The sequence below is a fragment of the Rhamphochromis longiceps genome, linkage group LG11 (genome assembly GCF_057381845.1).
Source record: "Rhamphochromis longiceps isolate RC_006_pf linkage group LG11, R_longiceps_female_GT1.1, whole genome shotgun sequence".
Taxonomy (NCBI): Eukaryota; Metazoa; Chordata; class Actinopteri; order Cichliformes; family Cichlidae; genus Rhamphochromis; species Rhamphochromis longiceps.
The window spans coordinates 22555327-22568892 of NC_140567.1; the positions used below are offsets into that span (position 1 = coordinate 22555327).

The window sequence follows — 13566 nt, forward strand, 5'->3', positions numbered from 1 at the left end:
TGCGCTGAGTTGCTGCCATATGACTGGCTAAATAGATAACTGTGTGAGTTTGCAGCTTGTATAAAAAGAGGAGCACGTGATTACAGTGTGATTTATGTTTTATTTAAAACAAAAACAGTGTAGAAAAGCATGTTTCTTTGACATTTTCACTTTAGAATCACATAAAGATCTGTACTTCATACGCAGAACCTGCAAGAAGGCAACAAATGTGGCTTAATCATGACTTACAGCCTTAATCAGTGCTTCCAGCTACATTAGCAAGTTTTTTTCTACCACACTAGAGATGTCTTAGTGTTTCTGACAATACAGTAATGTTAACTGCATTTGTACATCAGACTGAACACAGCTAAAAGGTTTATTAGTGGCACCTTTTGATGTTTTTTGACACAAATACCTTGGAAAAGTACGCTGTATCAAATGATTAAGTACTATATAGGAGGCTTTACATTAAAAAAATAGACTCAAGGCTAACAACATAGGTAAACAATGGCAATTAAACCAGGCACATTATAGACACACTTAGTGCAGTTAACAAAGAAATGACAGCTGCTCTTCAAAGTGACAGTTCATTATACACTTCGTGTTAGAACAAAAACAGGTGAGTAGTTGTCCATTCAGGACACAGAAGTCAAAGTTAATTGCAGTCCATAATGCACTTCAGCAGTGATAACAGACAATCCTCATACTGTAAGCTTTACACAAGCAAAAGTCACTTGAAATTAAGGATAAAGTGTCAAGCACAAATGTAACAGAAAATTAGAAAAATTAGGTTGGTCCATTGGCCACTTCAGCAAGGAATAAACTATTATTTAGTGCTCATACTCTGATATAAAAAACAGTGAAACAAGTATTTTTTTAAAAACAATACTAAACTGAATGCAGTGTTTTAGTTTCGAGGTTAATCTCATCCTTCATGTGGTACATCCAGGGTTGTTTCTACCGATTCTCATCCTCTGCCATCAGCAGTTCACAGGCCTGGACTGACTGACAGTATTTTTGAAACTATTACTCTTGAAGCTGTAAATAGCTCTCAGGTCATTACCTTCCATCTATCAAACTCTGTTAGTTTTATCAGTGGTGAACTTTATAGAGGTTCATGGACAGAAGTGATGAGGTTATCAGCCTCTCCTCTTTCACTACTCTTGCGTCAGCACAGGAATATCAATTTCTATTGCTGACATCCGCGAGCGGGTGGAGTAGCGGTGGCCTGTATAGCTGGATGCGTACCCCTGAGAGGGAGCGTAACTCTGCGAGGGGGCATAGCTCTGCGAGGGAGCGTAACTTTGTGAGGGAGCGTAGCCGTAGGCGTGGTTTCCTTCAACCTCTGATCCATAGCCATTCGGTGCAGAAACCTGAGACACGTACACCTGTGGTGGAGCAGGTGCGATAACGCTTTGCACGTAGCCCTGCGCGGGCACATGCGGTTGGGCGTTAATTACTGTAGGAGGGAAAGTCTGTGGTGGGAAAGGCTGCGGAACATAAACTGAGGCAGGAGAATGTGCGTTGGCAATGAGAGGCTGGGTCGACATGGAGTTGGACGTGGACATGGGCAACCAGAAAGGTGAAGGCAGCTTCTTGCACATACAGTACCACATGAACATCAGCAGTGCGGCTAGCATCAGTCCTCCAGAACAGCCTATAGATGTATACACAGCAAAGCCATCAGAGAAGATGTTGGCATATCTAGCGTTCATCTCCTTGGTGCGGAAAAGGAACCACACGGAGGGCGCAATGGGGACTGCGCCGCCCAGGAAGAAAAACATGCCGGCCACCAGGTGACAACCTGGACTGTTCACCAGGCATCTAACTGTTTTAATGTCCGGTTCAGGCTTGTCTGAGCAGCAACAGGTTTTACACATCCCGGTCATGGACAGCAGCAAGGCTAAAATGCCGAAACCGAGGCCTGTGGGAAGGCAGAACTGCAAAAGCCGCAGATCCAGCTGATCCAACTTGGAATACCACTGGAAACATAATAATATATAATTAATGCTGGGACTATTATAAACATCGGAGAATTAAAAAACAAAACATAAGCAGAATAGATCAAGCAATACCTCTGAATCATAGTAGAGGCATCCTGAATAGCCATCCTGCATCACACATTTAGCCCACAGCCCATCATACACACTGATATTCTTGGCATTACGATTAAAGGTGACGAGTTTCGTTACGCGCCACTGCGGAATTAATGCTGCCACTGTGAGCCCACCTACAGACAAAATAGCAATGATGAAGGCAAAAGCATTGGTGGCGTGGATGTCCCGGCACGACATGGCTGGTTATTGCTGACAGGGGAGTTTCCGTTTTCCTGGATAAACAACACAAGTCAGACAGAAAGCAGCAACTGATCAGTTTGATGGACACAGAATTCCTGAAAAACGTGGTTATACAAGTTTATCTGAATGGCCCCATTCCTTTATAGAAGCAAGCTAACTGTGCCACACGCTGACCTAGCTATGGGCAACCCCCCTGTATTTCAATTCACCACAGTGTGGTCGACCCAATATCTGCTGTCCCTGAGAAACAATGCTCTCATTTCACCAGCAAACAAAGTGGGAATGACTCGATGACTGAGGCTGCACTGCAGGAGTGTCTATACAGCAGTGCATTACACAGATTACTGTGCAGCTGAACAATGAGCAAGGCTCGAACTTTATATGACGCATGCAACAGTGACTGACTCAGACAATGCAACTTGCAACTGCTTTTTATTTTATCATCTTAAAAAAAGAGCTCTTATTGCCCCTTTCATCTCATCTCTGAAGGTTATCAGGGTCTAACTGAGTATGTTTAAAGCACTTTATGGGCCAATTCCTTGTGGCATTGACGGTCTAAAAAAATCAAGGTGCAGCCAGGTGCACTAGCTGTTTAAATTACCGGGTCATTCCACCTCAAATCAACAAATTTTTTCAACATTTTCTGCTCAACCATCTCTGATCTGCTTCATAATTTTATGGCCAAAGCTTGGGTTGTGGTGAAATAGCTTCATATATCAAAGGCTTTGTTTTGTTTTTTCGTTTAGAGAAATTTGAGCTTGAAATTTTAACCTGAATCAAAAAACTCCTCCAGGATAAAACAAATTTATGTATTATTTACTCAGTTATAATTAGAGTACCATCTGGAAACTCAACTAGAACTTTTTTCTGTTCGGTTAGGACTATCTATTGATATTTTTGTTTTCTGTGGCACGACTTGTGATATTTGCTCAATTTTCTTCATTTTACGAATAAGAATTTCACATCAAAAAGCCTTTCACAAGTTTTCTTTTGTATAACTATATGCAACACATAAATTGTCACCAGCTGTATTTTGGAATGTCATTTTTATTTTTATTTTTTGGTGGATGTTCAAATATGGGACTTCCCAGGACTACACAAAAAACTTCACAGCAATCCTTAATTTATATCAAAATGTTAAACCAAAACAGTTTTAGGTGATTTGAGATTAACTGACAGGATATCCTGGCTCAAAACTAGAGGCGGACAGGATTTTACAGTCAGGATGAATGGACTGTGAAGGGTCTTCAAATGTTCTGAACAATAATCACTGTACCTTTCTGACATGTCTCAATAGCATTTTGTTTTACAGTTTTCGTTTACTCAGTCGCTATCTTATTGTGTTTTATTAAATGTAACTTTCAAAGTGCCAGCTGTTACAGACCGGTGAATCTAAACTATTTATTCTAGATTATGCTAACGATCAACGTGAGCAGGGTTAATAGCACAGTGATTATTACACCCAAAGCAGTATAATTATACATACAGTACCGACACAGTGTGCATTGTGGTAGTAAACAAAAGACCTCAACTCTGTAATAACTGGTTAGCAGATAGCACAGTCAGCTAGGCTAATTACCGCTACTTTTGCTAGCCCTCAGCTAGCTCTCTTTGCTCAGACGAATGCAAAGGGCCTGTAAAGTTGTTAATACGTGTTAATAACAGTAACAAAAGCCGATCGTCAACATCAACTGACTCAATACGAAGAACTTAGTAGAAAATGTGAACTCCGAATTCGCTAACTAATTAGCCACCTAGCTACAAGCTAAAGAGGTAGCATTACCGCAACCTGTTGACGCCGATTTATTTTCATACTTTAACTACATTGACTAAAGGGTACTATACCTTGTTGAGCTACGTTTACAGTGAAGTCGGTAACATCTCAGCCTGTTTCTCCTTTACATACTTGAACACAAACCGAGTCTCGTACAGTAGCTCGGAGAGTAAACAGGATGTGCCCTCCGCAGAGCTCGGGGTGTTTCCGCCCTCAGAGCTGACTCACAGGAGGTAAACACACCCTTTAACTCATGTTCTAAAGTATTTTTATTTATTCGTTTATGTCTGTGATTCTTAAAGTTTTACGTGGAAACAAAAAACTTAACCACGCGGATGATAAAAAATGAAGCAAATAAAGGGTAGATAAAATGATAAACAAACAAACAAACTACAAATAAAATAAAGTAAGGCATAAGAATTCATGAAACCACACTAGGGTGTGTCTATGTGTAATCACCACATACAGGTCATTAATACAGCTAAACCGGAATTCATTTTTCTTTGCTGAGTTTGCTTTAAATGAACAGAGCTGATTAATATCCTTTGTTCTTATCAACTTATAATATTGGTATTAATATTTTAGTAAGGTACTACAACTTACCAAGAAGCTCTATCCATTCTCTTTGACGTCACTTCTCTCTCAAGCAGATAAATCGGTCTGTGCCCTGAAACTGAAAAGTCACTCGGCTCTGATCTGTCTCGCTGATTAACTGGATAATTATTTTTTCTGTGCATGTGTGTTTTAGGGGGATATTCGCATTCACATGATCTACAAATCTGCCGGTGAAGAGGCAATTAACGATCTCCTTGGTGGTAAGCTGATGGTTCATGTACTGACCAGGCTTCTGATGTGCTTTAATTAATCTTACATACTGAATGTGTGTCCGTCTGTTTATAAGGCGCTCTACCAGAACCACCTTTTCCCAGCCCTCCATTTCCAGGGTCAAAAGTTGTGCACAGGAGGAAAAAGAGACAGGTATGAGTCTACTAAATGGTAAAGCGGTCTGCACTTATGCAGGGTCTTTTCACCTTAGAAGGGTGCTACAAAGTGCTTTAAAATCTGTCTCCCATCCACGCACACACACTTACACCCTCACACACTAATGGTGGCAGCTTGACTGCCATTGAGAGCTGCTTGAAGTCAGTGTGCCCAAGGATATTTAGGCAGTATAGTAACCGGGGAAGGAAGCGCCGGCCCCGGACAGTCCTCTACCACCTGAACCACAGCTGCTCAGATGGCAGAGGAAAATGATCACCAATAGCAGCGGAGGCGTGCAGATGCTTATATTTTGTGCATGCCTGCATGAGTGTAAGACAGAGAGCTAATTATGCTACCAAGGCTGTTGTCTTGATTACACTGCTTTCCGTCAATATGTTTTATGTTAATTCATAAAGAGTGCGCTGTTTCCAAGCGTTCCTCCCACTCAACAGCTCTCCAGCCCGCTCTTCTCCTCTTCTCGTCTTCTTCGGTTTCATGAAATATTTATCTTATAAGTAGAGGCTGCTTCCCTCCTCGCCTTTTCTCAGACATAGTCAGGTGTCTGCAGCTGTCTGTCTCTCAGCCCTGAAAGCTGCGCTCATATTTACTTTGATTTGGGCTCACAGACAAACCTGGTTTGGCTTTTGCTAAGCTGATGCTCTTTGATTTGTCATTTATTTTTCTTTGAGCCTCGAGTTGACCTTTGTTTTTACTGTACTCTTTTGAAATTCTCTTTAATTTTTTTATTTAGAAAAAGATGGCGTCTGCCTCCCGTTAATATGATAAAACTGTCGTCTCTTTTCAGGCTCCACGTTTGTCACGAAGTGTAGAAGATGAGACCAAATACATCGAGCTGATGGTGATCAATGACCATTTAATGGTAAGCTTATTAGAGACTACAAAAAATAGACATGAATGTGACCTGAAGCCAGAAATCGTGTTATGCTGGCCCACTGACCACAAATCTCTCTAGATTGAAGTGATGCAGGTGTGAAGCGTCACTTTTTATCACGACTGTCTGACTGTCGCATCACAAACAGTCATAGTAGAAAGAGTGCACATCCCTTTTCAATTCTACGGACTTACTTAGAAGGTCATAATAAAACTCAGTTGGTGCTTATCAGGTTTAAAATTATTTAATTTCAACCTCAGGTGCACAGCAACACAAAATACTACACAGAGACTGTATTTATTTACTAAAAACAGTTTTGTTTGCAATATTGTTGCAGTTCATTGAAGTTTGCAGACGTCCCTTTATGCCTAACTCTCTTGAAGTCATATGACAGCATTTCATGGGTTTGGGGTTAAAGTCTAGGTTCACACTTGACTTTAGAGTATTTTGGTATAAAGAGGAGTCCATGGTCAACTCAATGACTGTAAGTTGCCAAGGCGCCGTTACTGCAAAACGCCCAAAATCATCACCCTTTCACCACCGTGTTTCACAGTTGGTATGAGGTGCTTTTTTGCTGATGCGCTGCTTGGTTTTCTCCAAATGTGGCGCCGTAATGACAGCCAGACATCTCCGCTTTGGTCTCGTCTCTCTAAAGGAGATTCAGCTTTTCAAACCTTAGCCGTGCTGCCATGTTGTTTTTAGAAAGGAGAGGCTTTCTCCTGGGAACCCTTCCAAACACACCAAGTTCAGTCATCTTTGACATTTAACATGCTAACTGAGGCTGTAGATTTAAATTTCTTCGAGCATTAGAAAATCTGCTCTTCTGGTTCAATTTGCTGCGTCGTCCACTCCTGGGAAGATTGTGGCATTGTTTTGACACACACCATGAATGCCTCAGACCAGCAAAGTGCCAAAACGTCTGCTTTTTATAGAGGTGCTCACACTTGGTGATGATCAATTATTAAATTCCATTTGAGTATCAGTACCTGGCTGCTACTTATCATCTTCATCAAATAATTTCCCCCAGGGATCAATAAAGTATTCTGATTCTGATTCTGATTCTGATTCTGATCTTAATTCCTATGAAGGCAGAAAGGGTGTACTTAGTTTTTCACAGGACTGCGTATCCAAACAATTCTGTCAATATTAAGAGTCGTAATAATTCATTTTACATTTTATGCTTCAAAGATGTAAAATACAGCTAAGATGGAAAAGTTTGGACTCATATACACTTGTTCTTGTAAATTAATTTTGCAGAAAGATTCATGTGGTCATCCACATAGATAGATATTCACGTAAATCTTGGTGTTACCATTTCCAGTAAACAATAGTCAAACAGGGGGTTGCACGGTGGTCCTGTGGTTACCACTGTCACATCACAACAAGAAAGGCCATGGGTTTGAATCTGCTAGCGGGATAAAGATGTTCCGTGTGGCGTTTGCATGATGGCTCACCCACCCATATGACCCTGAATTGGACAAGAAGAAGATGGATTGATGAATACTGAAACAGGAAGAAATAGTTGAAGCATGTCAGGCTTTGGATTTAAGACATGTATGAAATTAGACTCATTCCATTGTTTGTTGTGTGGTTTCTTGGGTTTTGTTAAAAGAAAAACATCTTTTAAATAGCTCAGAGTCTACAGGAAGCTGGTTGGGCTGAGAGTCAAGGCTGTAAACAAAGTAAGAGCATGCACTTCAAACGCTGCCTTTACTGAGCATGAAAAAACATTCTGATCAACTAAGATCCACTGGAATGGAATTGACTTTGTTTTTATATTATAAAAGCAACATTAAGACTGAATCCAATGTGCAGACACAGGCTTCTTCCATGCATTAAAATGGCTTAAAGTAAATTTGTTCCAGATTATGAAACCCATTTATATTAATTTATCCTTCTTGTCTCTCTTTCTTTGTTTTTTTTTCTTTCTACAGTATAAGAAGCACCGGCTTTCCGTCGGGCATACGAACAACAACGCTAAGACAGTGGTCAATATCGCTGACATGGTAAGAACTGTATCGATCCGCTTCTTGGAAAGCTTGCCACAAGCACTCCCAGGTACTGGAGTCGAGCGCACGCTGCACTGATTTCTCATTTAACCAACCTCACTCTCCCCATTTAAAGCCTCTCCTGGCCCATAATATGCCGCGAGCAGCCATTAACCGCCCAGTTATGAGGTTTTCAGATGACTGGATGTCAAAAGCAGTGGTGGCATCCCGACAGCTCAGAGGCAGATTTTAAGTGTTTGATTATTTGTAGCCACGTCTGTGTGTTGTATTACTGAAATCTGAGCTGGGACAGGGTCACGTCTGTAAGCTGAGAGGCTGGTGAAGCTGGAGAAAGGTCATGCTTTTTGTTGTGCCCTTGAAGAAGATCATATGAAGCAGGCTTTATTTAGGAGGCACGCATTGATTTCTTTCATCTATGCTAAACACTATAGCATACACCTGGAAGAAATGTTGGAATAAGAGCTGGAAAAGAAATAACGCAACAATGGTCTGGAGCAGGTTTAGTGTCTGTGGGTATTGTTTCTTCTGCACTTTTGGCAGCAGTGAACTCTCCACACAGATGCACCAGCAGAGGCAGATAGTTTGAGTTTGTAGGGGCCACAATGGGATTAAATCATGCACACTGACCCCTCCATCCCTGCACTGACAAACCATTAGCATTTATTTTGAATGCAGACACTTTGCTCTCCTCCGGTGTTTGTCTGGCCCGAGGCACCTGCAGATTTGCGTCTTATGAAAGCAAACATTATTATTTACAGCAGAGTTTGCTCCCACTGTGTCCTTCAGACGGTTACCTTTGTTTACTGTCTGTCTGGTTTCTTATGATGTGCCGCAGCTGTCTGGTGGCAGGATCATACTGAGCATTTGATCACTGTCGTATTGAACAGCTGGAGATGCCGATGCTCATGACACATCAAACCGAATATTTTTGCCACTTTCTGTTACACAAGTATTTAAACCTTCTTGACATTTTTCCTGATATCAAGTTTGCTTTTTCCACAGATTTTCAGGGAACAACTTAATACCCGAATTGTGCTCGTTGCAATGGAAACCTGGTCAGCTGACAACAAATTTAACATTGACGATGACCCCATGGTGACCCTGAAGGAGTTCATGAAGTACAGGAAAGACTTCATCAAGGAGAAATGTGACTCTGTTCACCTCTTCTCGTGAGTATGCCAGTTAGGAAAATAAAATGTTTTTTTTCCCCTTATACACTCAGCATCTTTTGATAAAACACCCTTTTCTTTCATCAGAGGGTCTCGCTTTCATAGCAGCTGGGGTGGAGCTTCCTATATGGGCGGAGTTTGCTCTCTCACCAAAGGAGGGGGCGTCAATGAGGTGAGTGAAAATTAAATAATTTTAAAGTTAAATGATGCAGACAACGTGGAGTTCAATCACAGTGGTCAGTTTACATTGATCACCACCAACACCGACTGTTTTCTGTGATTAAATGAGGGATACAGTGCTGTGCAAAAGTCTTGAACCAACCCTCATTTCTATATTTTGCCATTTTTAACGTGGTCTTGAGCAATACTTCTTCAGGGTTTTCTTTGGACATTGGCTGCTTTTTCGCCCACTTTCAGACGAATACTTTTTTGTTTGTTTGCTTGTTTGTTGTTGAGTCCCTAAACACTGAGCTATGAATCATTCAAGCATTAATAACGGGATGAATCATAGTTGTGTCTACACATAACAAACAACTTAGCGAAGAACTAATTTTAAATGGTGTCTTTAGGCACATGGGTCCAACTAATGGAGTCACCTATCCAATTTTTAATTTTCAATCCAATATGTTCAGTAGGGGTCAGGCGAGAGGTACAACAGTGAGTGTCTACAGCCATCTATAAAACACGGTGGAGGCTCTGTCATGGTTTGGAGCTGTATTTTAGCCAGTGGTGTTGGAGATCTTGTAAAAATCAACGGAATTATGAGAAAAAGAAAAGTACCATTGGATTCATATAATTTCAATTTTCTTTCATTTAAATTAATTACTGTTTTTTCTGCTTTACAACAAGATTTCCTACAATAAATCAAAGATTCTTGGTCTTTTTTTCATTGATTCACTTCATTCTCTCTTCCTCTGCATTTTTTCTTCAGTATGGGAAAACTAATGAGATGGCCATTACCCTCGCACAGTCTCTTGGACAGAACATCGGCATCTTCTCGGACAAGAAGAGGATCCTTAACGGTAAACCGTTAAATCTTAATGATCCCTTCTGTCTTCTCTCACGCTCTTCATGAGATTTAACACTGATTATTATTTGTTATTTTTGTTTTTTGTTTTGTTTTTTGTTGAGGTTTCATCATCTCCATTCTCATATATCTTGTAAATGCACCCCAGAAAAGGAGAGGAGGAATGAATGGCTGGGCATGTGTTACAACCTAATAGAATAATTAACTATACTATCTATAATAATTAATATCTTTTCTATATATTTATGCATTTACACACATGCAAAGGCATCTAACTTTAACCGTCTCCTGCAATATGAGGTTAACTAGTAAAATATGTGTAAAAAACACATGTAAATACCCGCATTTTTTTGTCTTTTCATTTTCCTTCTCCAACATTATGTGCTTTTATGTTTTTCTTTTCCAAACCTCCCTAATTTTATTATTACTGTGTCCAGTATTTTACACATCTGTACACTACATATGAATTGCACTTGTTTTTGTAAATATTGTCAAATTTCCCCCCTAACAATAATAAAAACACACATTCTTCTTAAAACTCAATTTTGATGATATCACAAATGTATTTTTCCAGGTGAATGCAAGTGTGATGATCGCTGGGCCGGCTGTATCATGGATGACATTGGGTAAGTTCCTTTTCAAAGTGCATTTCCTGATCTCATCTCACAGCTGAATTCTTGTCAACTCTCACAGATGCCGATGATTCAGTCTCATCAAAGCATTTTAACAAATTCTGACACAGCATGGAGTTGGATGCAATGTTACCCAGACTATAAGTTGCTTTCGTTCCCTTCCCTGTATGAATATTTACTTAAATATCGCTATAACTGCAGTTATCAATAAGTGTCATCCTGCCTTGTCAAAGCTATGTGTTTTAATATGTAAACATAAAGTTTACATGTGTGTCTCTTATGTATTTAAAACCAATTAAATCTCAAATATCAATCTATTTATCCATTTAAATTACATGTATGTCATTCACTGCTGTGTTCTTGTACCTTTATAATTCACCACTAGGGGACAGTCCAGGTTTAATTTCCAGTTGCTATCTTCTTGTTATATAACATTGAGCATTTCTCTGCATAAAGGCCTTCTGTAATGTCTTATTTGCTTAGATAAGAAAATAGATGATTAAAATATTTTTGTGGACTGCACAGGCCTGCTTGGCATCATGCCACTGTGAGTGTCTGTGTGTGATCTGTGTGTGTGTTGTCTGTCTGTGTGCGTGTACCTCTCTTCTTATATACTTCTTACAATTCCCCCCCCCCCCCATCCCGAATGGGACAGCAGGTGAGCTGAAGCTTGTGAGCGTTGCTTGTGCTGGTTTTGAACCAAATGGCTGCGTCAGAGGGAGGTTGTCAGTCATCACAACCTTTCCCTTTGTCATCCAAGGGCACTACAGCCACTGTGGCCCCAGCTTCTCATTTTACCTAGATGATATGAACAAATACAGCTTGATGTCCTGTTTGTAATACACTGGCTGTATTTTTCATGATCACTTTGTAAAATATCACATACTTAGTGTGTATTTTTCAGTTTTTGGGCAATGTTACTGACTGAATAGCTGATAAATGTCATTGATTTGTTTTTCCCGATTGCCGAGAGGCTTCTTCTCCACCCTGCTGTTTAAAAATTAAAACTTCTCATTACTGATTTTTGTTCATCGTTATCCAGTTGATACAGTCTGCAATGTCATTCTCATCTTGGGTCAATATTTGTCTCATTCTCCTGTAACAACACAACAAGTACACTTCCCAAACACTGAGATCCTGCTCTATTGGCTTACCTTAATAAACCTCCTCTATTGTCACAAGGTCACATGACAGAGGACAGGTGACTTTGTGCTTATTTAAACCTGTCACCTGTGAACAGACCCAAGCAATTTCCCTAAAATCGAGTCAGTGGTGTTTCAGACGATTGTATTCAATGAGCGGCCTCTGAAGTTTATTTTTAATCCCTCAGCACCTGCATGTCTGATTTTCTTCACCTGACTACCTTTAACTAGTTTTTTCACAGGATGTAGCTCCTCTGTTTGCTTGTGTGTTGCGCGAGTGCGTGTCTGAGTGGATTTGTGTTAAAATACAGACGGGACACAAATTAAAGGAAAGAGAAAAACAAGATAAGTAATGAAAAGACTTCCTCGTTAGATGTTTTAATCAGCGCTGTCCAACACTCAAGTCTCTCACAGGTGTTTGCGAAGACAGCAAAATGATTCACATCATTTTCACACTCATTAAATCATTCAGTGATATTTGTACAGTTTTCATCCTGGAAGTGGCCTCTGCCTTTTTATAGGATCAGTCAGAGCAACTTCATGTAGGTTTGCAATATTTGACACATTTCTTTAAGGGGCCAAAGGCTCCCAAAGCTGTGCCAGCAAAGCTCAGGTTTTTCCTTTAATATGTCACCCATCTGTGGGTATGTGTGCTCCTATGCAGTGTATACAGTAGCTTTTCTTAAGATCTTAAATCCTAACTACACCTTGTATAAACTGAAGTTTCTTAAAAAAAAAACACATTTTCCATTAAGGTTAAGTTAGGATTTGGTAGCAGTTAAATTCTGTAGGTTTTTCTATTTTTATTTCCTTCCTTCTCCTGTGAGAATGGGTGTTGGCATCAGCAAACCGGGTCAAAATATGTATTTCAAAGGGAGCAACCTTAAAGCCTTTAATATTTTTTAATTTAATGAGGCCAGATAGCCTAAAACGCACAGTACCAAGAATAGACAGGCACGACAAAGACTCAAATCCCACTTCACAATTTTAATGCAGAGATTAAGAAATTGAGAAATGGCTAAGCTGCTGATGAGCGTCCTAATAACCACCAGGTGTTATAAGCTGACTGTAACGGAGCGAAGGAAGGAAGAAGGTTGCTAGCGAAATAGTTTGGTTTTTATAGTGGTCTTTTTATTTCTATTTTAAAAATATAATACATATTTTGATCATATTGTGTGCATGCTGTGAAATAAAGAGTGAATAATAGTGTTATTCCATGTGGTACCAACTGGGGAATCACACAAGCATGTTTCTTCTTTGCTTCACCTCATCTTGATGTTTAAAAGGGAATGAAAGCTACAAGATTTCAAGAACAAATCCCGTATAAGAGCCGGGACAGCAATAAACCTTATTAATTCCCAAAACTTGCAGAAATATTGTAGTGTACTTCATCCATTACCTCCTCTTTATATAACCATCGTCATCATTGGTGATGGCTTCATTTAGTCAAATTACACATGAAACATCAGCCAAAGCCTCTCCCACCCTCGACTCTCTCATTATTGCATTGTCTGGTTTGGCAGACCTGATGAGCCACTCTAACCTTTTCCTGCAGAATAATCAGGATTAAGACTAACAGTGCAGAAGAACATAATAATATTTAAGTGCTGCTCACTGTTGGGATAATGCCATTAAAAGCATCAGCCTGGCCAGGCATTTTCAAG

The 13566-nt window shown here is 40.0% G+C and overlaps 2 protein-coding genes across 5 annotated transcripts in view; one reads left to right on the plus strand and one right to left on the minus strand.

The window, feature by feature from the left end:
- The window catches only part of adam22 (ADAM metallopeptidase domain 22), a 70443-nt gene that overhangs the window by 42091 nt on the left and 14786 nt on the right, over nucleotides 1-13566 (plus strand). For all 3 annotated transcript variants that reach the window (XM_085422949.1, XM_085422947.1, XM_085422948.1), the window contains exons 7-14: nucleotides 4799-4865; nucleotides 4952-5028; nucleotides 5837-5911; nucleotides 7858-7929; nucleotides 8935-9101; nucleotides 9189-9273; nucleotides 10033-10123; nucleotides 10703-10754. In XM_085422949.1, coding sequence (XP_085279075.1) covers nucleotides 4799-4865; nucleotides 4952-5028; nucleotides 5837-5911; nucleotides 7858-7929; nucleotides 8935-9101; nucleotides 9189-9273; nucleotides 10033-10123; nucleotides 10703-10754 — 686 coding nt within the window. The remainder of the gene's footprint in view (nucleotides 1-4798; nucleotides 4866-4951; nucleotides 5029-5836; nucleotides 5912-7857; nucleotides 7930-8934; nucleotides 9102-9188; nucleotides 9274-10032; nucleotides 10124-10702; nucleotides 10755-13566) is intronic.
- cldn12 (claudin 12) lies at nucleotides 86-4260 on the minus strand. 2 transcript variants are annotated; one of them, XM_085422956.1, is made up of 3 exons: nucleotides 4122-4260; nucleotides 2055-2308; nucleotides 86-1961 (listed from the first exon to the last, which is right to left on the minus strand). In XM_085422956.1, exons 2-3 carry the CDS (start codon nucleotides 2271-2273, stop codon nucleotides 1137-1139), a joined length of 1044 nt encoding a protein of 347 aa, XP_085279082.1. In that variant the 5' UTR covers nucleotides 2274-2308; nucleotides 4122-4260; the 3' UTR covers nucleotides 86-1136. The 2 variants fall into 2 exon arrangements, with proteins under 2 accessions (XP_085279082.1, XP_085279083.1); XM_085422957.1 differs by having other exon boundaries at nucleotides 2055-2209; nucleotides 4122-4253.

Bases quoted from the DNA above. Each gene is read 5' to 3' on its own strand.
- cldn12 (XM_085422956.1), bottom strand. From the start codon at position 2,273: ATGTCGTGCCGGGACATCCACGCCACCAATGCTTTTGCCTTCATCATT. The intron at 1,962-2,054 runs GTATTGCTTGAT...TTATGTTTCCAG, and splicing joins GCCTCTACTATGATTCAGAG to TGGTATTCCAAGTTGGATCA.